Source organism: Melopsittacus undulatus, chromosome 3 (assembly GCF_012275295.1).
Source record: "Melopsittacus undulatus isolate bMelUnd1 chromosome 3, bMelUnd1.mat.Z, whole genome shotgun sequence".
NCBI classification, from domain to species: domain Eukaryota; kingdom Metazoa; phylum Chordata; class Aves; order Psittaciformes; family Psittaculidae; genus Melopsittacus; species Melopsittacus undulatus.
Genome location: NC_047529.1, coordinates 93,028,935 through 93,053,486, shown reverse-complemented (window position 1 = coordinate 93,053,486; position 24,552 = coordinate 93,028,935). Strand labels below are relative to the sequence as shown.

General features: G+C 36.5%; 1 protein-coding gene across 4 annotated transcripts in view; it reads left to right on the top strand.

Annotated features, from left to right (window-relative positions):
* Positions 1 to 24,552, top strand: part of RGS7 (regulator of G protein signaling 7) — a 246,072-nt gene that overhangs the window by 185,817 nt on the left and 35,703 nt on the right. For all 4 annotated transcript variants that reach the window (XM_005146007.4, XM_031046228.1, XM_031046229.2 and 1 more), the window contains 8 exons: positions 937 to 1,001; positions 2,833 to 2,909; positions 3,052 to 3,133; positions 17,009 to 17,083; positions 18,166 to 18,264; positions 19,004 to 19,065; positions 20,560 to 20,670; positions 21,147 to 21,272. In XM_005146007.4, the coding sequence (XP_005146064.1) occupies positions 937 to 1,001; positions 2,833 to 2,909; positions 3,052 to 3,133; positions 17,009 to 17,083; positions 18,166 to 18,264; positions 19,004 to 19,065; positions 20,560 to 20,670; positions 21,147 to 21,272 (697 nt within the window). The remainder of the gene's footprint in view (positions 1 to 936; positions 1,002 to 2,832; positions 2,910 to 3,051; positions 3,134 to 17,008; positions 17,084 to 18,165; positions 18,265 to 19,003; positions 19,066 to 20,559; positions 20,671 to 21,146; positions 21,273 to 24,552) is intronic.

The following is a 24,552-nucleotide window of genomic DNA, read 5'->3' as shown; positions in this document are numbered from 1 at the left end:
CTGAAGTAATGAAGTGGGTAAATATTACACCATAAGGAATTCCACTGAACTCATTGTCTTACTGGTGGGGGAAGCTGTACGAATAGAGTTGATGTGAAGTATTTGTTGCTAAAGAGAGTCTGTTGGAAATGTACCTCACTCAAGGGTAATGGAGTGCATAAAGAGTTCAGGATCAAGCAACATAATGTAAACCACAGTACTGTTTATGTAGTCTCAGATTTCATTTTTATTCCTGAATCCTTTCAGTATTTAGCTGTCAGTATTCCATTTTATTAGTTAAAATTTTGCTCTCTCTGAGTGAGGTGAAGTCAGAACAGCTCTCCTGAAAGATTTTGGATCCAGAAAATAAATGAAATAATATTTTTTCTCATTATATCTCATACATGATACACTTTTTAATTTCTTATTCTCACATTATTTTCTTTTTTAAATATTGGTTGTCACAGACTAATCTGTATGAGAATTGAGTTGTGTCTGGAATGAATTTTTAGCTAAAATCTTAAGTTGAAATTCTGTAATTTCCAAATATAAAGTAAAAATAAGTAAAACCAGGTATAAACATTCTTAAAAAATATTTGACTGGTATAGCAGCAGCTCTTTATCACTCTTACACATTGTGAATTATAAGCACAGAGTTAAAAAAAATATTTTTACCATTTTTTAATGTGCCAGTTCCCTAGCCATTAAACAAGCTCATCCCAAGTATCTCATACAGTTTGTATACGATGTCTGTTGCATAAAGCAGATTCATTACTTATTCATTATTTAATGAATCTCTGTATCTGAACCATCAGTTTAGTTACAATACTTTTTAGAATAGAGGGAGAAATCAAAACAAAAATCGTTAGCAGTAAACTAGAGATGAAGCCTCTAGGTTTCTGGTCTGCTGTGCCTATGAGATAGTAGCAAATTCTGTGTTCTTTCATTCCATTCCAGCTGTTTACCTCTGCAAGCGGACAATGCAAAACAAAGCAAGGCTGGAGCTAGCAGACTATGAAGCTGTAAGTACCTGGTGAAAAGTGAATTTCTTTGCTAAGACTAATGAGCATATGAAATAATGTTAAGAGCTATAGGCATTATGTGTGAAATTTATTTGGGGTTTTGCCGCTTTTGCCAGCATGTGGGTGATAGATGCTGTTTGAGAGACTAAAGAAGACTAAGTGGGCAAAAGTTGAGATTTTGGTTCATCTTTAATGTTACTCTGCCCAGGTCACCATGACAAAATCAGAAATAACTTTTCATGAACCCAGATATGCCACAGGTGTTTGAAAGTAGTTGTACTCTACACTGTGTAAGGTCTGAATGAAGGATCCCTGGCAGCATTTTCAAAAGCACTTACTGGTTGTAGAAGTATGAGTCTCATTCTTTAAAGTGATGATGGGGCTTGAACCCTTGTCTTGTCAGTTAGATGAGAGGCAAAGAGGGTGAGATTAGAGGTACTCTCATTCCCTGAAACTTTTGCTGTGCCCCAGGCAGGTGAGATAACTTGGGCCAGGAAAACCTGAAAATGTGGGATTTTGATTAGCTGATGAGGATGGCACTTGCTAAGGAGAGAGATATCTTGAGTTCCATCTCTATCCCCCCAAAAGTTCCTGAATTTTTCATGAAAATGTCAACATAAAATTCACGAACAGCCCTGGCTCTGTGCTGAATGCTGTCCAGCTGTGCTGCTGTGACATGATAGCAGGATAGTCAGCCATGCCTTTCAACATGCTAAATACTCCAGCCGCAGCACCCTGCTGGCACACTTTATTGCTTCTTCTGGCACAAGCTTGCTTTTCAGTGTACTGCGCTGTGGGGTATCCATAATTGTATACTTACGTGTCTTGGAAAATTCGCCACCGGTATGCAATCCATGAGAGCCTTTACTGGTATGGACAAGATCTCTAGAAAAAGTCTCCACTGTCTGTGGTCTTTACTTTCAGTAAATATGCCATAGAGGTACATTTGCAATGTATACAAATACAGTTGAAGCAACACTTTTTGTTAGCAAATTTAGAGATAATTTTTCACTTAGCCTCAGTAAAAGCAGTGCACAAAGGCAACTAGGATCTTTTTGGAGGAAGATAACCTCAGCCTTCTCCATACTAATGGACTGCATACTGCTACCATTTAAGCTGTGGGGAGATTGAAGAAGCATTGTTACAGACAGTGAGGCTCTTCCAGCATCACTGAAGGAAAGAATTTTGCTAAGATTTCACAAGTCTTCCTCCTGTTATTAACAGTAAGCTGCAGGATACATTCATTTCTTGTGCAGTAGTGGAAAACTAGAGTCTGCATCTTTTTAAAAATGGGGATAGCCATGGAGGTCTTGGAAGATTCCTGTACTACCAAAATATCGATAGCTTCTAATGTTTGTATTAGAAGTAAATTGATAGGCAGCCAATGTTGTTCAGGACAACCATTTGTATAGGCAACCAATGGGAATCATCCTGTGAATTTTGTCCTGTGTTTTTTACTGCTGTTATTAGATACTTTCAAAACAAGAATGTTTCTTTGTATTATTACAAAATTACTCAACCAGCACCCAGTAAATAAAAATGCTTCAGAAATCCCATGTTATGCTGATGGTTGCATTCAGCGTTGTCACCAGTTTCAAAACTAAACTAGTCGGGGCATGCAAAAGTAGATAGATCTAGTATTCCATCCTATTTGGTGTCAAGCAAGGACTTAGTATTACGTAAGTAAGGTCCAGTTGCACTTGCAGAGATATCATGACTTAAATTACACCTTAGAGGAAATAAGGGGAAGAGGGAAGGATGAGCTAAAAGCTCTAAAGTAAATAGTAAATAACCTTCAACCTAACCAACTAAAATTGTGATGTATTTTCAGGAGAGTTTGGCCAGGCTACAGCGAGCATTTGCTCGGAAATGGGAGTTTATTTTTATGCAAGCTGAAGCACAAGCCAAGTAAGTTCCTTTGAAGATGAAGAATTTTGGGTTTGCATGCCTTTTGAGGGGGAAAGGGAGGGAAAAGCAATTGGACACTTCTTACTTTTAAAATTACTGTCCTTAACACTGTTTCTTTTAAATATTCCTGTAACATTGACAGAGTTGACAAGAAGAGAGACAAGATAGAGAGGAAGATCCTTGACAGCCAGGAGCGAGCATTCTGGGATGTGCATCGTCCGGTGGTGAGTGATGGTGGGGCTGCTCTGTCTGTGAGCAGGGCCACTGATAAATGTCAGCCTCTGTGAAGCATTGGGGTAGCCTGGAAACAAGTTTTGAGTTTAGGCCTGAGGGCTGGGGCTTGCCTTCCTTTTTGCAGCATCTGGCGTTTTTACCATTCTGCTACTGAAGACTGCAACTGTGTGTACACTCCATTTGGAGATTGCAGTGAATAGATTTGTTGTGTCTGATTTCTTCAATCAGAAGGTATCTGCCTTTGACTATTACCATCTCAAAGATTTCCCAAGGTGTGAGTCACACAACCAAAATTATCAGCATAGCTAAAAATACTTTTAAAAACATCTGCCTTTTTTTTTAACCTGTTTTTTTGCTTGCCAAGCCTTTCAACTTCACTCTGGTCATATTTTCAATTGTCTTTTGATGTATGTAAAGGTTAGATAATGTTGGATTTGAGCTGTGGGAGTCATGCACTGTCTAAACAAGATTTGCCTGTGTTCCTTGTCAAAGTCCCTCTGAAACAAAATATTAAAAAAAGAAAGGGTCTTACATAATCAACTGCCTTCGAGAGCTAAACTCTGAGAAAGAATGTCAAGTGTCACAAGACTTCCACAAGAACTCGGTACTCACTCTTTTCTGCTTTACTACAGAATTAAGTCTGTTTCCCTTACCTAGAATTAAGTTTTCATTTTCTGTGTGTAGAGTTTAGTATTGTTAACAGTGACACCATATACAGATTATATTTTCCATGGTGACATTGGGAAAGGACACTTAACTAAAACTAACTGTTCTGGGAAAGTAAAATTAGGTGATGATACCTGTAGAAGAGATGCATACAGTGAGAAAGTTTCAAACAAAAAATAACAAGCTTGGACATGAACAGCTTGTATTTGTGACCATGGAATTTAAAGAGCAGTAGTAGAAATGTTTTTTTTATGCAGGATTTAGAATATCAGGTAGATAAAGTAATTTGAAGTGAAAGATTAAAACCTCAGTCATTAGATGCAAGAAGGCTGGGACAATGTTTTCTAGTCAGTGGCATAAAACAAGGAAGGAGGGCAGAAAACAATTTGCCATCTGATGTTGATGGATGCTACATGTAGAATAAAACCAGAAAGTTTCTATGGAACTGGGAACTTTAAAGTTGCAGACAGCTTTTATATTCCCTGCAGAAATGAATCTGAAGGTTTTGAATCTGAGAATGAGATGCTGTTTCCAGGTTTGGAATAGAAGATGAATTGCTAAAGTTTCAAATTAAGATATAGGCAGACAATAACAAGAGAATTAAAGGGGAACAGGACAAAAGGAAATCAAATCTGATTAAGAGCTTTCATTGAACTGTGGATATATCTGCCTGACCACATGTTTTAATCTGGCTGTAGGCATAGCTAGGAAATATCAGAGGCAAAAGACTGGCTTAGAGTCAGCAATGTAGCCCTTGACTTTAGGAGATAAAAATAGAAGAATGGAGAGGTTCATACTTTGCTTAAGCAGTTCCTCTCACTAGTTAGTGAAATACTTGTTTTGACAACATTGTTAAGAATTTACTGTCACAGTAAAAGCTAGAAGCTTCTATTAAAAAGAAAAAAAAATAAGAGAGGAGCAAACTGAAAAGAGGAAGGTGATGCTAGAGGAAATTACAGTTTCTAATGTTTTTTTCAAGCCACCCAAAGCTCACAGAAATGTTGCTTTTGAGAGGAAGAGAACAGTTTTAACTCACTGATCAGTTTCCATTCCAATATTTTTAATTGCAGTTTCACTATGCATTTAATTCTTTTTCCTTTGGTATCTGTTTTAGTGTAGTGTGAAGTGTAATCTTAGTCAGCTCTGTAATTTCCAGTTTCTGCTTTATGCAGAAAGAGCTTGCAGCTAGAAAAAGCATGACTCAGCTTCAGCTGTAGGTACTGCAGCCTGCAGAGACATTCCTGAGCAACTTCTAATCTTCCTAATTCAGACTAGTCATAGTAAACCCATGGAAATGTGTGTCAGGGAGAGCTGTATAAATTCCTGAGATCCTGAGCAGCAGACCTATGATAAAGTCCATGCCATTATTTCTAAGGTATAGCCAGTGCCTAAAGTAACTCTGAGATTATCCACATACATTCACATACATTCATGCATTTCCCTTTTTGATGGCAGAGTAAACATGTTTTATAAGCCTTCTTTTTCCTTCCATCTGCCTAGGAAGTGTGTAATTTTCACAATTTTGAAACTTTGTATCAATAACTGAGTATGGAAATGGATGAGAATTGGTTGGGAGGATAAGGGCATTAGTCAAAAAGCAGTAACAAATTGGGCTAATTTAGGGAAGTCAGTTCCTTCCAGGCAAAAGAAATGAAGAAGCTGCTCTTGTTTGAAAAGAAATGTCGTGTTCCTGATTAAAGTCTTCGTAAAAGAACTCATAGCTTTCCTGAATTATTATGTCTGTTTAAAACCCCTTCAAATCTTACGCTTGTTAAAAAGAGACAAACAGGTACTAAAACAGTAAATCCCCTGAAACATTCTGAAATCCACATTAAATACAGTAGGAGCAGACTAGCTATGGCTTGCTGTAAAATTAACTCTTAGATAATTAGCAAGGACAGCTGATGTCTTGCAGTTGCAAACAATTCACTTTTCTTCCTGGGTTACACATTAATGTAATTTGAATGAAATGCATAATAAAGGCCTGTTCGGTACTTGTTGAGATTCAGATTAATTCAGAAGATAATGAGGAAAATATCCTTTTCTCCTGGAAGGCAGCTGTATACTTCCTAACTATGAAAAGCTGAAAAAACCTTATTTTTTCTCCAGGGCCACTGACCTTTGTTATCAGTCAGAATGTATTGCAGTTATATTTAGCAGGCTTGTGTGCAGCTGTTTTTAAAAAGAAGATAGGAAATCTGCAGCAGCTTTCTAAGATGTGCTAGGAAGCTGCACTGATGTGTCCCTCTCCAAAACTGGAGTTGGCTCTAGTTCAGTTATATTGAGATTTAAAACAGTATGCACCAGGGGAGGTTTAGATTGGATAATGGGACACATTTCTTCACTGAGAGGGTGCTCAGACATTGTAACCGGCTTCCCAGGGAAGTGGTGGAATCACTGTCCCTGGAAGTGTTCAAAACCCATGTAGATGAGGCCCTCAGTGACATGGTTTAGTGGTGGTCTTGGCAGTCCTGAGGTAGTGGTTGGATTTGCTGATCTTAAAGGTCTTTTCCAACCTAGATGATTCTATATAGAATTATAAAATCAGCTATGATTCTATAAGCATGAGCAGTGCGTGATCAAGTTCTTTCATTCTGCCATTTGTACCTTTTTTAAATCTGATCCGCAGGACTGAAAAACAAAACCAGTATTTGTGTGATTCAGTACAGTAAGCAAAATATCCAGAGTGTATGTTTGGTAACGACAGCAAAAACGTTAAGGGCAAGTGTGGTTTTCATATAATTCACTGATGATGTACAATGCAGAAATATATGCAATTTCTGCATTTGGTTGTTTCATGCCATTGTTTCCTAGTAGCAAACTGTGAAGACAGTAACCTTTAAATTTTAAAGCTTGTCACACATCCCACACCTTTTGCTTCTCTCTCCATTTAGTATTTGGGTTTTTTAAAATGAGATTCTATCTCAGTTAATCTCACTTTCTCTGCATTTTTAAATTGTATTTTATGTGGTCTGAATATGACCGTCAGCATCTGAACCAGTAAGTAATATTACCAGTTCTCAGGGTCATGCAGCAGATACCTGTGGTTATTTGTTCTTCGTTTTCTTCTTCTTTTTTTTTTTTTTTTGCTTTTATTTTTAATGGCTTTTCCATCCTGTCCTTCAAGATCAGCCTCAAAGACTCAGCAAGAGACTGAATTTAACTTGGCTAAGGTGGCACAATCCTCCATTTCACTCTTTGTCTGCTACAAATCCTGGACTTTTCTGGACCAGTCAATTCTTTAGCCAGAGAACACTTCTGTCTGCTTTATCCTACTGTTTTCAGAAAGTTTTTAAACACCTCTTGGGAATGCATGTAGACCATGCCATCCAGCTTCTCTAATGATTTATCCGCATACAATTTGCATGCCTTCTTTTGCACCTGCATATCCTTACAAGGCAGTTACCTCTCCAAGCAGGCAGGGAGTGCAGCCTGGCAGCAATTGTCAGCCTCAGATAATTGCACTTCTGGTAATGAACAAAACCTTGTACAGAGTTTTATTTTCAGAAAATGGTTATAATTTTTATGATCCATAATCTAATCTGTTTCAGGCAGATATTTATAAACCTTGTAGCTAGCCTGCCAGATAAGACTTTTATGGAAGAATTTGTACTCACGTTACTTAGCATTGTTACTTAGTCTGATGCTTGAGTAAGGGTGGGACAGATGAGGAAAAGGAATCCAGCTTTCTTGTAGAAGTGTGACTGAGAGTGCTCAAGTTAAAACTGAGGATTCTGAGGAGGTCAGAAATTGTGAAATAGTTGACTTAGGTGGTGGAAGGACATGAAAAAATGAGGTGACTTTATAGTTTCTTGTATGACCAAGTTCTGGTAACAACTAGGAAAATTAGCTGAAGTAGTAAGGATAAAGATTTTTTTTGAGTAAGCACAACCTTTTTATATTGATTTTTCTTTCTGTGTGAATTAAATTTGCTGCTTTAATCCAAAGCAGTCTGTCAAGGATCTTCTATAAGTCAAAAGGCAGATAATCAAATTTCTAAAAGTAATCTATATTTGCCATCTACATGTCAAGAGAAGTGTGGTCAGACTTTCTTGTTGTCACTTCTTTCAAGCCTATAACCTAAATTTGTCTGTATGGAATCCATAAACCAGCAAATGCCTGCATTTTGGGGTGAAAAAAATGAGAATGCAATAATGACTCTGAGTATTCAGCATAGGGGCAACAAAGCAGATGAATTTAACAGGTTTCTTTATGCAACAGTGTTGCAAACACTAGAATTTTCACATACCCAAAAATCACATTAATACAGCCTTAATTAAAATTAATACTACTGAAGCATCACTTGAATAAATACAATGGATCTAATTTCTGTACAATAATTTCTGGTTCTGAAAACCAGTAACTACAAAGCTAAAATAGCCTATTGTAAATGAGGAGTAGTCAGAAATTAAATTAACTTTCAAAAAGAATTAAGCATATAACTTTAATGTCGTACAATATTCTTTAGTACAGCTTTTTCATATAACTTGTCTCAAAAATGAAATTTTAACAACCTTTTCACCTGCATTTTGCACATTATCTGTTTCTCTGACACACAGACCACTATTTTTTAATTTTTTTAAACAATATTATTAAATCCTGTTATCATAACCCAAAAGCCCAGCTTTGTGGTGGATCTATCCTTAAACAAGCAAGTATGCGAGAATGTGAGAATCTCTGTCAAGATTCAAGATGCTCTGTGTCCTATGGATTAATTTTATGGTTTAATTTACTAGTATTGTATTCCTTGAAAATGTCTCTGTATCTCTTTTTTGCCTGTTCCAAGCAGGTCCTTGGTTTGAGCAGCCACTGGAATTCTTTGTGTGTCCGATATTACTCAGGGAAAAGATTTGTACTGTAGCTTGAGATGACAAATAAGTATAAGCAGGGAACCGGTACAGTGTAGGTCTTCTTTTTTTTTTTTTTTTCCTGAAAGATGCTGAAAATCTGTGAAATTCTAAGTGATCTTAAGTTCCATGCTAAATGAGACTTCCCATCTCTTAGTTTGAAAACTAGCCGAGTTTTACCATGATGCAAATGTAATTAAAGTTTGATCAAACTAATTGATCAGCTGTCTCTCCTTGGTCTGATGGTCTTTCAACCTCATTTGTCTTGTCCAAACAAGAGAAAAAACTCAAATTTTTATCCATTAGTTGTACTCCTTAGTATGTTTTGATTAATTCTACTGTAGAACAACAGTGGAACTACTGCTATTTTGATAATACTTGAGTGATCTTGAAATAAATCCTTGAATAGAGCATTTATTGATTTTACTAATTGGTCCAAATTGCAAGCTTTCACTCCTTCATGTGGGGCTGACTATAGTGCATTCAACTTATGCTTAACTGCTTTTCTCTGCAGTTGTCAAGAATTCATGATTTCTGCATCAGTATATTTCTACTGTATGCCACAGTCAGGTTTATTGTTTACTCATTTCAATGTTTGTTTAATTTCTATATAATAATATAAAATTCTGGAATTTTATCTCTGTTCTTTAATGTGTCAAAATGAAATTAGCTAATGAGGACATGTATCGAGCATTTAAATTCATTTGGCCCTTTGTATAATTCTCTATTAAAACTTTCAACACAATGGAACTAACAAGGAATCCTAACAACACAAGGGATCCTAACAAAGCTTTTATTCATTCTTATGAATTAAAAGAATCCCTTCCTTTGAAGAAAGCAATTCAATAAGATTATACATTGAAGATTCTGTAGCCTGAAATACAAGTTCAGTAAATGAATAAGAATAAAGGAGAAAAGTTATATTTCCTTAATTAAAAGCCAGTAGGTTATAGATTATTATCAGTTGATATAGACAGGTTTAAGCAGTTAAGCTGTATACAGCTAGTGTGTTTCCATTATACTAATGTATTGACTGTAGATCACTGTACTCAGGGATATTTGCATCATATTGTCAGATGCATCACGTTTTAAAAATCAATTCATATTAAGAAATGCAACAAAATTTCAAGCTATTCTATGCAAGTCCAGTTCCAAGATGTATTTGCTTATTTCAGCGTCACAATGAATACATACATTTTATTTATTTACACTGTCTTATGTCCCATAAAGATAGTATTTAGTAGCACAATGCGTCTCTTTTTGTATCCATAATGAAAAGGCTGTAGAAATTGGGGAAAATGTCTAGTGGTTTAGTAGAACAAGTGGGTTTTAATAATTTTTTCTTGATTATGTGCCAAATTTATGAGGCATCTGGGAATGAAATTTAAAACATGCTGCTACAGAATTTATACTTGAGAGCAATCTTGGGATTTGCTTCCTACTCATTAAATATGATTTAGAGCTGTTAATTGAAAGGTATAGCTGTACTTCCCAGATAAGCTAATTTCTAACAGAAAAGAAGCTAGAAAAATTGTGCTCTAATTTTAGGGAAGTTTTGTCTGGAGTTCTGGGGAGGTGAAAACTTAATAGAAGCTGCATACAAAGTCATCATCAGACTTACATATTTATTACAATTTTTATATGAATCTACCATGGCCATAATAGACTGTAATCCAAATATTTGTCTTTCTGTGTTTGCTTCTTATTGGAACTGTAATGGCAGTCTGACCCTTGTAAAAGAAGTGCAACAGAAGAACAGGTATTAAGAGTCCAGTCACAGTGCTTGTGTGTCAGTTCCATACCTGAATCAAAAAAGGCATGTTTCCAAAGACACAGTTGTGCTAAAAGTAATTGTGCAGAAGCTCGAAATGTGATACTATTAAAAGAGAAAAAAAACCAACCAGAAGGAAGTGGCTCCTCTACCCCCATCCCTGTAAGTACTGGTTTGGCTTTACTGCCTTGGGTAGTGTCGCAAAGGCCAGTGAGATCCCCCCTCGCAGCAATTTCAGTACATATTTGGAGGTTCTGGCAGCTATGGCTACTGGGTTTGTTTTTCATTCACTTAGTTAAGGTTGGTTTAGTTATAAAGTGAGTTACATTTTAAACAGCTTTCTGGTCCCATCAGAAAACCACCAGAAATACGATTTTGTAAAGGGTTAGAAATGTGCTGCCCTCCTGTGACTCGACTTTAAGATAACAGCTGGTGTTTCAAATCCTGGTGAAAGAGCTGACCACTTGTACTCAGCACAGTAGAAATTTTTCTCTGAAAGTTTCTGTTGCACCAGCAAAGCCATTAATTGTACAGCTCTTCCACTGCAAAATCTTTTTACTCATTGACCCTGAAGTGTGCAAAATGAAGTAAAACCCCAAAATAGCCAAGTAATCTATAACTAAACCTCAAACTTTTCTTATAAGCCTTAGCAGATTCTGCACACTTCAGTGACCTCCATGTCTGGGAAATGAAAAATTGGTGCATTGCAGGAGGATGTAGCTGGGTTTTTATTTTTTGAGAGCCTCAGTTTTAGCCGTTACTGACAGTTTCTCAGTGTAGGATTTTAATGTCTCCTTTGATGCTAGATTTTGCATGAGAAAAAATGAAAAATGTTGCCACATAACCAGCGTCAAACTGGGTATTCCTCTAGCTAATAACTCCTTTGGTTTTTGACAGATGAGTACCACTGGAATTTTTTTCTTTGCCTCATTTATTTTTTGTAAACTTTCATGCTATTGTTCTTCTGATTTTAAAATATGCACCGTTCAGTTAGCTACAGTGAAATATAAAACCTGCAAATAGAAATGAACTGTGGTATTCTGCTTATCCTTCACTGCCTAATTAGCTTCATTTTCTTACTTTAGAAGTGACTGTGTGAATATTGACTGCTGAGGGTTAGAAGAATCCTTTCCTAGAAAAATGACAGAAATAGCAACAATAACAGAAATAGCAGACTTAGGTTGTTGCAGAAAGCAACGTTAACATTTGACACTCAGAAAATTTCAAGCTTTCTATATTTGTGGTAGTCTAATATTACAAATAATGTAGAAGACAGCTTTCCATCTCTGCCTTCTCTTTATGTTAGACAGGTTGGACGGGGCTTTGAGCAGCCTGATTTAGTGGGAGGTGTCCCTGCCCATGGTAGGGGGTTCAGAACTAGATGATCTTTAAGGTCCCCTCCAATTCAAACCATTCTATGATTCTGTGTTTGTCTGTCTGACTTTATTTTTTCCAACTGGAAGTGATCTGTCCTGTTTGTATCCAAGACCATGATTTAAATTTATTGTGCTTAAATTTTGAAAGCCCAGAGATCTTGAATTTTAGTATTTTGCATTTAAACTTTACAAGTTAGCCCATGCTTGCAAGGCAAATATAAAGGTCTATTTCTAGTGTATTGACAGTGCAATGCAATGAAATTGTGAAAGGTATGTGAATCATTCTGCCTTAATATTTACTGCTTTAATGCACCCTGAATTTATGGGTGTGCATTTTGAAATGAGGTCATTATTTTAAATAGCACCTGTGTGTTTTTAGCTAAAGAAGCTATGAAATTACATTGCCTTAAAATCATCACTAGGTTCATTTGCATGCACCACAGGCTACCAGAGGGCAGAGGCAAGAGTAAAGAAGCCAATACCAGAATTGGCTTTCTGTTCTGCTGTTGTGGGGAGGGGAAGGCAGGGTGGTGAATTTCATGGTGCCATGAATTGGAGTGTTCTGTAAAGTTGATTATTTTAATTTCAGTCGCTGCAGCTTGCAAAGATCATAGGCTATACCTGAGAAGTGTAGGCCAAGAGGGACCTCTGGAGGCCCCTCTAGTCCAACCTTCTGCTCATAGCACCGCTGACTTCTAAGTTGAGCAAGATTGACCAGGCACTTGGTTAAACAAGCTTTGAAAGTCACCAGGGATGGATATTCCATCTCTTCTACCTTTTATTCTGAAGAATATTTCTATATAGGTAGTTGGAATTTCCTTTACTGCAATTTCTGACTTTTGCCCTTCTGTCCTTTCATGGTGTATCTCTGGAACAGGTCTAGCCCTGAAAGCCATCTTTGGGCAGCAGAAGAGAACAGCTGTCGCTCCTCTTTTGCAAGCAGAAGAAAGCCTTTTCCTTGATAGGAATTTTCCATTTTGAATACACTTTTGTACATTGTTAATGGAGCCCAAAACTAGTCTTGGTATTCCAGATGTGTCCTCATTATGCCGAGTAGAAAGAAAGAGCCACTTCTTTTGCCTGCTGGCTATGAAATTGCTAACACAGCTGGGTATGTGGTTTGTCTGCATTGCTGCAAGGACATACTGCTGACTCATGTTCAGCTTCTCCCTCAGATCATTTTCTGCAGAGCAGGAATATGGGCAGACAGTTCTCAGTTTATTGCAATATATGAGCTTATTCCTTCTCACATACAGGGGTGTATTTGTTTCAGATACAAAAAATACTTCTGGTTATTGTGGCTTAAACAGATTCACAGTTAAATTGCAATATGCTTTAAGAAAGAAAAGAACACTGAATTTACACTGATGTCATTGTAAACATGAATTTATTTTCTGTTGAGGATTTCACACTTACTAGATTTACAAATACCTCATACCAAAGAGATTTTTACACAAAGAGGTATTGACAGCAATTGATTTTGGCTATGTGGCCATGCAAGAAAAGGGGCCCTTGGAATATGCAGCTTTGTACAGCAAACAGCTGATAAATATTAGGTATTCTGCGCTATTTGGATAGAAATGTACTATGGCTAAAGCATCCCATTTGATTTAAAAAACAAATTCTTGCAAAGAGTTGCTGCAGGTATCAAAAAATTAATTCACTGTTAGCACCGTTACAAGCGCTTCATTCATTCATTCATCACTGTTGACACAGTTATCAGGGAATGATTATGAATATCGAGTGGATTTTTTTAAGGAAACATTTTCCTGGGTACTTTTCTTTTCAAATGTTGGCTGTAGCAAGATCCAAGCATGTAAATTCTTGGACCATCACTAATTGCAGACGAGGTCTTCTCTTTCCACTGTTTCTTGACAGAATCCTATCATGCAGCCTCCTAGCAAACATCACCAGAAAGTTGTGCTGCTCGGAATTCACACTAATGTGATTACCCAATAATTGAAGTAGCAATTAAAATATATTCTATGTGTGGGTTTTCATATTATTTATCTGCATCCATTTATCTCAGCATTGAATTAATCATGACTGGACTGACATGTCCATTACTGTAAATTAATACAGTCACATTTGTACTTTGAGATAAGAGCATGCTAATGGATGAAAAGAAACTAAGTTTCCTTTGAATATATGTCAGTTTTTCAGCCAGGTATTTAAAAACAGATGAGGGACAAATTCTATCCTGGTTATGATATTGCTGTACGATTAATTTCAGCAAGATCACAAGATTTTCTTCTGTGTATCTGGAGGGGGGACTGTTTTCATACAGAATGTTAGTTGTGAAAGAAGAAAGGATTCTATTTACACATATAGAAAAGGTTTCAAGCCTTCCAGGAAATCTGTTTGAAAACTATTTATGGTATTAGTATGCAAATTATATACTACACACTAAATGGGAATCTTGCAGTAAAGCACTCTGACAGGCATTTCACTATTTGAACTATGGTAGTCCAGTTAAAAAGGCAAAACAAAAAGAAAACACAGCTGGATGTAATTGTATCCAAACACATGCTTATTATGTTAATGGGGGCATACGAATAAAATAAAATGTTGTCCAGCAAAGGTTTTCTCAGAATGACTCAGTTATTGTAGCGAAATGTTCAAATAATGCAAGCTTTTGTGTTTGTTTTAATTGAAAACGTGTTTCCTATTTATTCCTAAAAATTGACAGATGAAGTGTGGCAGCACCAGAGAAACAATAAATTCCATCTCATATCAAGTATTATTTTAATAAGTATTCTTCAATTGAGAAGAAAACATGAACTGTGGCTGTGATCACGTTAGGTATTTCCAGTGATATAATTCAAATCAAATTAGGAGATTGGTATCGTATAGAGGTAGTGATATGTGTCTTAAACTCCTACTGTTAACCCAGCTTGTCAGAATAGTGGTACACCTTTCCATTTTTCACTGGAGCTTTCTGATGCTTCTCTGCATGTACATTCCTGCCGCTGCTGCTCTCCTATCAGCTTCCCTTCAGTCACACTATAGTCTAATTTTTGCCCTCACAGCCCCTCATAAATGTCCCCTCTTAAATACGCTACAGAAGCTATACATCAGTGTGAGAGGTTTTAAGCAGCCAGGTGTTAGCAAGAATCCATTAGATGCTGTAGAAGGTCAGTACTAGGTTGGGTCTCCTTCCAACTAGAAAAAGCTTTGGTCTTGTTTCATTCCTAAAAATCTCCCAGAATTCCTTGTTGTGCCCCTCACATCAATCTGCACAGCTCTGCAATGTAAATTAGCTGGGCAAGGTGCTAGATCTGTTCATACCAATTTTCTGCTGGTGGACCTGAAATCTTTGAAAAGAAGAGGCTTTGCATCAGTTTTATGCTCCCTCCCTCCCTGGCCCTGCTTTGTTTTTGTCCTTTCCATTTGTAGGACATGTTGTAATGAACCATAACTGAAAACTAAACAAGCTGCAGTTTTGTGCTTTATGCAAGTTGCCTGTCATTCAAATAGTTTCATTTAAGGGCTGTGGATATTGTTAAAAGCCTATGTCTTCTTCACTGTCAGCTGCTACCATGGTCCTAAAGTAGATGCATTGTTTTGTTTTTAACTTTATATCTCAGAATACTGCCCTGTGAAATTGCTTTCTGCCTTTAAATTGACCATCATGAATAATTTTGTATTTTTCAACCTGTCATTATCTCTGACAGTTACATGTTCTTCTGAGTTTAAAAACTAACACTTTTGTTCACAAGCACAAAGAATACCTTCCCTAATCTAGCTCAATAGGCATGTCAATGCAGTCTTGAGAACATTATCTAACTGCCTATTTTTATTCTTAGTGATGAGGAACTGTTTATACTGCAAATGTGATATGACCAAACACACTTTAATGTATTACTTTTCAAGAATAACATATTAATTTAAAATTAATAGATACAAAATATCAGTCTGTTACTTAAAATATTTTCCTGAGGCAAAGTACTCCTGGCCTGTTTAATGAAATGTATTTGTTTCTTGGTCCTGCCTATGTAATTAAAATTTTTGTCTGTGAAGACTTGCAGCCACATCAAGCATTTTACATTACGATAGGAAAACAAAGCTTGTATCATTAGTGTGATAAAAAGTCCAGCTTGGTTGTGTGGCAAGCAAATTCTACATATGCTACTCCCATTAAAAGAAACCTAATCTAGTTTCACTAAAAATTTGCTTCTGCTAGAAAGCAGATTTTGTACTTCCCACTGTCAGTGAAAAATGTAATCCTTGTAAAATCAATAGATAAAACTCACCTGAGAGCATACACTTATTATTAGGTTTTTTTTCCAGCAATGGTTAAAGAACAGATTTCTGCACATAGTTTGTGCTTAGAGGGAAGTTTCAAAGGCAGATGAATTATGAGAAACTAGAGGACCTGTGTCCTTTGGGATGCTACAGAGTTGTGAGAAAGAACCTTTTAAGGCCAAACCATATGTGTCAAGAGTCATCCTGTTTAGACTGACAGTCTTTTTCTTTTCTTTTTGGGCAAACATATCTCATTTTGGACATTTTCTTACCTGTTTAGAAAAAAGATCATCTTTTTAAAAGTGACCCAAAACCAGATGCTCCTGAAAGGAGCCTGGGGTCCACAGCAGAAGTTGATAATGCAAAATTCCATTTATTTTGTCTCATTAGGTCAACCATGCTTAGGGGGGATAGCTAGAATGCAAATCATATGCTTCTGTGACAAAACTAAAACAGAAACATGTGATTTGTTTCTGTTGAGAATCTTGAGAATTTATTTTATTTCAAATTCACAATGTCATGAGCATCAAGCATGTGGTTCTCAGTGTCTCACTCTGAAATGCCCAAATAAGCCAATAGCAATTTAATTTTAACTGGTACATGTTTGTTCTACAAGCGTATGTGCATTTGGATATTTTCTGCTCCTCTGTACATTGCTTTCAGTACTTTCAGCATAAAGATATATAGTAAAACTTGTCTTAAAAACCATCACAGAATCCACCAAACAAGGCTGAAGATTCTCTCTTAGATAACCCAGGCAAAATGGTACTTGAGATGCTTCCTGAGACTAAATGTTATTTAGGTTTTTGGGACTACTACAGAAAGACGTCAAATTATTATATGCATCTGGTTATTTATTTTCTTAGCCTTACAAACTGAATAGCAGTATCTCCATGAAAATAGTATGGAGGTTTTTCATAGTTTTTATCCTTGTGCTTTTCCTTCTTTTTCTTTTAATAGCCTGGATGTGTAAACACTACTGAGGTAGATATAAAAAAATCTTCAAGAATGAGAAATCCACATAAAACAAGAAAGGTAAGTACTGTTATTATATCAAAAGCAGGAGGTGAGGGTAATTTATAGCATGAAGTTCCGTAATTTCTTAAAACATTTTTTTCTTACAGCTGCAAAGAACAAATGCATGAACCTGTATTGTTATTTCATAAGCTCTTAAATAAAGTAGTATTAACAAATTTGCTAATACCAAGTAAATGCTGTCACTTAAAGCCTTTTGGGAAAGACACAGAAAATATGAAAATAAAATTTATTTTTGCATGCTTTATTCATATTGCTTAGTAGATTGAATAAGGCATGCTGAAATGTTCCTGCTGGCAATCAAGGAAAGATAAATTTAAAGTGCAGTGTAAACTAGAACAGTAATTCTTCTTGTGCTGGTCATTATTAAATGGGTGTCTCTAGTTCACAATTATGCCCCAAATGGTTCACCAAAAATTGTGGAGGAAATTAGCTTCATCTAAATTAGGATCCAGACATGAACAGTATGACCTCTCTAGGGGTGTATAGACAGATCGGAACAACACTTCTTTCAAATCCTTTGTATCTTAATACTGATTCCAACTTTAAAGTACTTCCTTTGATGTATATGTTTGTATCAAGAAAAGGAAAAATATGTTTTAAAAATGAGTGGATTTAGAGAATGTTTTAGCTTCACTTATTTACTTTAGTGAAAGGTCAAGTTTAGTGTAATTTACCAAGTAGTAATTGCAAATCTGGGAGTCATCCAAATAAGCCATTTTGATTGTCTACCTTTCAGGTTTCTTCTTTTCCTACTGGTCATCTCCACTTACCATAATAACTGCCTTTCAGTGTCATCAAATCCTTGACTATTTGTTTACTATGCTGTTAAATAAAGACTTAATAAAAGTAGATCCTGTGTTCAATGGCATTATGAAACTGTGGGGTTTGAAGTCTTTATTTTACACCATGGTATAAAGGTATGATTTTGTCTGAGTGCATGGTTTATTTGCAATTTCTTTACAAAAAGATGATCTCGTCCAACTTCTTGAGCACACTGAACTAAAATGTCATAGTTACTATGGGTATGTGTAGAAAGCATTGTCAGAAAGTAACTGTCATTGTTCCATGTTTTTGTGTAGTCTGTCTATGGCTTACAAAACGACATTCGAAGTCACAGCCCTACCCACACACCAGTACCAGAGACTAAGCCACCCACAGAAGATGAACTACACCAAGAGGTTTGAAAAATAACTGCAAACATGTACTTTTAAATTACCTTTTCAGGAAGTAGATATTAAACCAAAAATTATTGTAACTCACACGGTTCTTGTTGTTCAGGATAGTTCTAGCAAATGTTTAGTAGACCTTTTCTTTGTTTCAGAGTAAATGGATTTAGGTATGTAACTGCCATTAAAATTAGGTAGACAAACCCTGACATTTTTTATATCTTGCATTGCACGATTAAAGGCAGTGAGCAGCAGGCAGGCCAGTTTCTAGGCTCTTTGCACACCTAAGCCCATTAGCCCCTTTAGCAGTAGACAGCTTGCTTTTCCTTTTAACACTGATTCAAGATTTGGGAGTATATTTACCTCTCCCTGTATGCACATACAATTTCACAGATTTATGTACTGTTGATGCTTCATGGAACTTTCCTAAGGTGTTAGAATTCAGAGAAGGTAAATGTCAAAAGAATTAGTAGTTCTCTTCAAAAATCTAAAAAAAAAGGCTAATTGGATTTCTGTTGATGAACCTTTAGGGAAAATGTTATACTGGGTTCTTTTTTGTCTCTGCATGACATTGTCTCTTTGATGGAAAATTCCATTTATTTTAGAACTCTACCGGTTATTTTAACTCAAATATATTTCTCTTCTGTGCCCTAACATAAATTAAGGTTAAATTAGAGCCCTAATAAAAAGTTATGGAAATAGAGTCAAACAATGAGTTGCTCACAAAACTCTTTGCCTTCCTTTCTTTCAGATTAAGCATTGGCAAATGCAATTAGACAGACATAGATTAAAAATGTCAAAAGTTGCAGAGAGGTAAGTATCTTGTCATATCTTCTTTTTCAATTAGACTGACAACTATCGGGAAAATATCAGGATGAAAATAGCTTCAAAGAAAGAGGGACAAAGGAGCTCAGATTTCCTAGAAATAAGTTGAGATTTCACTTTAAGTGGAAGGTATGAAATTCTTTACTGATAAAAGATGGCCCAGATATCCTGTGATACATTTATGATATACCCAAGAGTCACTGAATGAACCTCTGACCACGTGGTCACAAGTTTAGCCATGCACTGGCAGGGAGGCTAAATGGAAATAGGTCTGGGGTTACAATTTTGGTATTTCAAAAGGGCAGTCACTGATAAAGGGAGGGAACTGACTGACAAAGCTGTTTGGGTGAGGAGCCTGGTGCTTGAACAAACTGAATCTGAGCTTACTTCAGGTCAGAGAATGTAACACTAGTAGGAATCTTTCTCCAAATGAGACCAAAATTTGTCAGGAATGGGCTAGAAAGCAAATAAAACAAAAAGTCCCTTGGAAATACCAACTACAGCATGTGTAGTGAAGAGGTAGAGAAAAGGAATGCTCTATTTTACTCATCAAGTACAGAGATAGTGAAAATTGAGCTGCATAAGACTTAGGAAAGGAAATTAAGCCAAATACAAATGGTTCTTCATCCTCTCAGATATGCTTGTGTGTCTACTTATATTTGTATGCATAAAGTTAAAACCACACATATATATAAAGAGAACAAGTTAAGAATATGTGTTTGCTGAACAGTAACAAAAGAAATAGAAATTAAATATAATATGAATAGGAATGGAAAAAAAGAATATTTGTCCTCATTTGTCTGGAATTTTCTATAATTATGGGGCAAAAGGAAATGGAAAGCAGGAATAAGGGCATGAGAGATGTAAATTACCAGAATGCAAGCAAAAGTTTTTCAACTGAGTCAGACCAATTCATGAATACTGAAGAATCTGGGGGAAACCCGGGCGTTTTTTAGAAAGCAATACACTTGGGAGTAGTGCCATTTGATTAGGAAACACTAAAAATATTAAATGTATTTAAAAGAGGAAGAAAGGAGTCATAGCAGCTGCAGGGCCAATAAATATGACCTGAATACCATGCTGAGTTTTAGAACAGATTTTAAAGGAACTGATAATTAAAACCGTAGGGTTATAAAACATGTTCCTTTGTGAAAGCAAATGTGCATGGAAGCAGTTGCTTGATTTAATTTATTAGTGCCTGAAGGACCCCCAGAAGGAGCTATGTGGAAGTAATGGGGAAGTTTGTCATTTATTTTATATTATTTCATCTCTTGAAAAACCTGAGCCACCCCTCCTTCTTCAGAGGTCCACTTTTAAAAGGCTTGAGCAGACCTACTTTAGCCTGAGCATGTAGCTGACTTCTGAGTATGTGTGCATCTGGTTACCATGGTTCAGTTGGTGCAAGTAACTTGTTAACTGGGTAAACTGGCCAGGTTTCCTCACCTCTTGACATGACAATGTTTGATTCTTTTGTTTTCCTAGTCTATTAGCTTATACAGAGCAGTATTTGGAATATGATCCTTTTCTTGTGCCCCCTGATCCCTCAAACCCTTGGATATCAGATGACACCACTTTCTGGGAAATGGAGGCAAGGTATATAATTTTGTTTTTTCTTTTGGACAAAGGGGTATAGCAGGCTTTTCTTGAAATGTGAATATGTCAGACAGAGGTAGGCAAATACTGAGCCAAAAGGGCAATGCAGTATCCTTTTGGTCTTTGCAGCTTTACAGTTTCATAAAATGGGAAGAGCTGTGGATTAATAAATCTGTGTAAAAGTTACGCTAATAAGTTTCCAAGGTTCCCATGTGAGGAAAAAAGATACCTTTAAAAATCTGATAACATTTTTGAGTTGGAAGTCCTTATTCTTCTGTGTAAATGCATGCATATTAACTTCATCCTTGTTGCTCATCTCTTCACATTGCAGATATGAGCTATCTGGAAAGTGGAAAGCAATCATGAAGTGAAAAGTCTGTGGCTGAACTTTAAGACTTGGTCTAAATTACAGACACAGGGTATGAGAATACTGAAGTACTGCTCATTGTGTGTTCTGTGTTTTTGCAATTCTGTAGCAAAGAGCCAGGACAACAGAGGGTGAAACGGTGGGGGTTCGGCATGGATGAAGCTTTGAAAGACCCTGTGGGAAGAGAGCAGTTTCTCAAATTCCTGGAGTCAGAATTCAGTTCAGAAAACTTAAGGTAAATGAGAGTGACTTTGGTTTTTACTACCTTGTAAGGTACTTTGGTTGGGTTTTTTTGTCTGTTGCTTTTCATTTTTTGAACCCTTAAAAAATTTCCTTACTTCTCAGAATCTATTAATACACATTGCCTCCTGCTCCCATATTCAGGCTGAGGGGAAGATTGATACAGTTAGCAGAGACTCAAATGAAGCATATTGTCCTATTCATGTCCAACATTTGGTCAAACTACCATGTAAGAGATTTTCTCTCAGCTCATTTTATGAAACAGGTCTAGAACATTGATCTGTTCAAAGCCTGTTCAGTATCTTTTATTAGTCCAGTATTATGAGAACAGTAAAATTAAAAGAGAGATTTTGTTAAAAAATAAATAAAGGATTTTAAAGTAAAATTCACAGACTCACTGCTGGTCAGGTCTCTTGGGAACATTGGTCTTTTAAGTATCTCCAACAAGATTCTAGTACCCGTGGGTCTAACACAGCAAAAGCAGTGTGACAGATTCCTCAATAATTGCAAGATGGAAGGGTATTGCTAGTATACAAGACTTAAATACTATTTTCTTTTGAAGCGCATACACAGAATTACTTTTAAGTGAAGGAGAACAATTACTTGATTCTAAACAATGATAGCCCATCCACTGGCTAATAGCATGTATGGCTGTTGCTGTTCTAAGGAAGACATGTTTTGGTAAGAATTACTTCAGGATTAATAACAGCCTTTCTATAGATAAGACAAGTTGCATGTAGTAAAAAAAACATAGATGACATATTTTTCTGTTTATTCCACATTCTTGTGAGATGTCATCTATATCGCTTCCCATTTACCAATAGCATAAGGAGTATAAAATCCTATTTGCACACATTCTAGATCTCAGAAAAGTCATAAATGACTTTTTTCTTTGACAGTTTACAGTCTAAAGTGGTGCAGCATGGTCTTTCATACTAGAGTTACATTTATGTAGCATCTTACAATACCCATTTAGCATTTTGTGATATTGGTTCGTAAATCCTGACTAATTGCACAGACCTCCTTGTTGTTAATGTAAGTTTATCAGCAGAATAACTGCAGGTGGACCATGTTAATATTCAAATATTGAATTCAAACAGGCTGATTGTGTTCATATTCCAATACCGAATTTTGCATCATAATTGTATATTAGATACTTTAGGTCTTACAATGTTTTCCAACTGCTTCGTTTGCCATTACCCCCATGAAAATATGGCCCAGTTATATGTGTATGTTGATAACTTCATTAGTGACAGATACAGATTTTTCCTAATTAAAAAATCCAAGCCATGAAATGAAATTATAAAAATCAGAATAATACCAGGAAAAGAAACGGTAACTTTTTTATTTCGAGAGCATCCTGGTAATTCCTTTTGCAGAGCAGCTGTTCAAACATGAACCTCTCCCACTCAGTGTGTGCTGCACTTTTGCTTTTTTGTGATTAATTTGTCTCTCTGCCAACTAGACTGTTACCCACATAATCCCTAGGTCTTTCTTCTAATCCTATTTAGAACACTAACCACAGGCAAACTGCAAGTGACTGATCCAGAAAAAATTCCCTAGAGAAATTTGCCCAGAACTCATTCCTCGACATGTCTACTTTTCTGTCTCTCTCTCTCTCTCTCTCTGAATTCTTATACTGGCATTATAAGTTATAATATCTGAGCAAAGGTGAATCTGAGCTTAAAGTTTGTCCCTCGCAAGAATCAGGCAGGAATCAAACTTGAACTGAAAAGGTGCTTTCTGTGATGATTAGCTGAAGGAAAACTGCCTCACAAGCTCAGAATTATGTTTATAAATTCTCAAAATGTAAGGAAATCAGTCCAGTATTAGGCTCACACAGTAAAGTCAGGTTAGGAAGCATGAATTTTTAAAGCCTGTTATGTGTAGAAGTCAAAATGTTACAGATCTCAGTAAAAGAAATTAAAAGCTTGATGTTTTCAGGCATTTTGTCTGAATAAAGCTGAAATTGGAAAGATCACCTATGTCTTTGCTCACCCTTTAACCCCATGGTGGCAATTTGGGTTTTTTTAGGGGAGATTTTTTTGTATTTGACAGCCACCATGAGAAAAAGATTCGTTTCTGTCCATATCTTCCCACTCCAACAAGGTGAACTCGAGCCAGTGGCTAGCTCTTGTCCTTTTTACAGATCTAATAGTGATAATGATGATTTATAACAAGCACAATCAAACCTACACTGAGATAGACAGCTGTGACCTTGAATTCAAGCTACCAAGTGTGGTACACAGGATACAGCAGGGGAGTGCAGACACTACAGAGAGGTTCAGTATTAGCTGATTATAAGTCTTCCACCTCACTTTGGTGAAAGAGATGCTGAAACTGTAAAATATGTCTACCAGATTCATCTTTTCTATTCAAGTGTGATTATGTTACATAGCTAAACATCTCAGTGTTACTATTTCGTTAACTTGAACTGCGAGTGCCTAAACTGCCTGAGAATCTCATTCTTATTGGATATAGATCCTGCCCTAAGAAACAGAAAGAGGATGTTTTAAAGCATAGCAAAGGAATAAAACTGCCTAAGCAGTTCTCTCAGTGTGGTAGCTTCATTACAGTGACTGAAGTTTGCTAGACCCCAGTCTGGAATGTGCATTTGCCTAATGCAGGCTATGACTTGTAATCTCTCGTTAGCATGCAGTTTTTTTTTTGGAGGGATTGCTTTGCATGCTGCTCACTACACAAAACAAAGAGCTAATGAAGCATATGATTTGGATAATAGATTCATAAATTTCCCACTGCCTATTACAAAAATGGTAGCCATTATTTAAGATTTACAAGACGCAAGTTTGAGCATGATCCAGCACTACCAAGCATGGTCACAAAGCTGTCCAAGCACTGAAAAAGGACTTTTTAAAGACAGCAAGATAACGAAATGAATCTTGCTGCAATATGGGACCTGTAAACCTCATTTCATTACAAAAGAAAGAAAATCCTCATTCCTCTCCACATCTTTGCTTTGTCTGTAGTGCTGCAGAATTCTTTGGAAAGTTAGTATGCATATGCTCGCTGTACTTTTGGTCCCCAGTGGTTGTTTTGTAGGAATTACAGCCCAGATCTAAATAGTTTCAGGTCTGCCAACCTGAAAGCCTGTCCAAGTCATTACACAGTATTGCATTAGGTGTTATCTCCAAGGCAGAAATAAGACTGCAGTAGCCTCCTAGGATAGTGAAAGGAGAATGGTGTCAGGACATCTTCCATAATCCGCAGAAGGAAAAGCCACCCCCTTGCCTCTTCCTTTGATTCTTATTCATTAG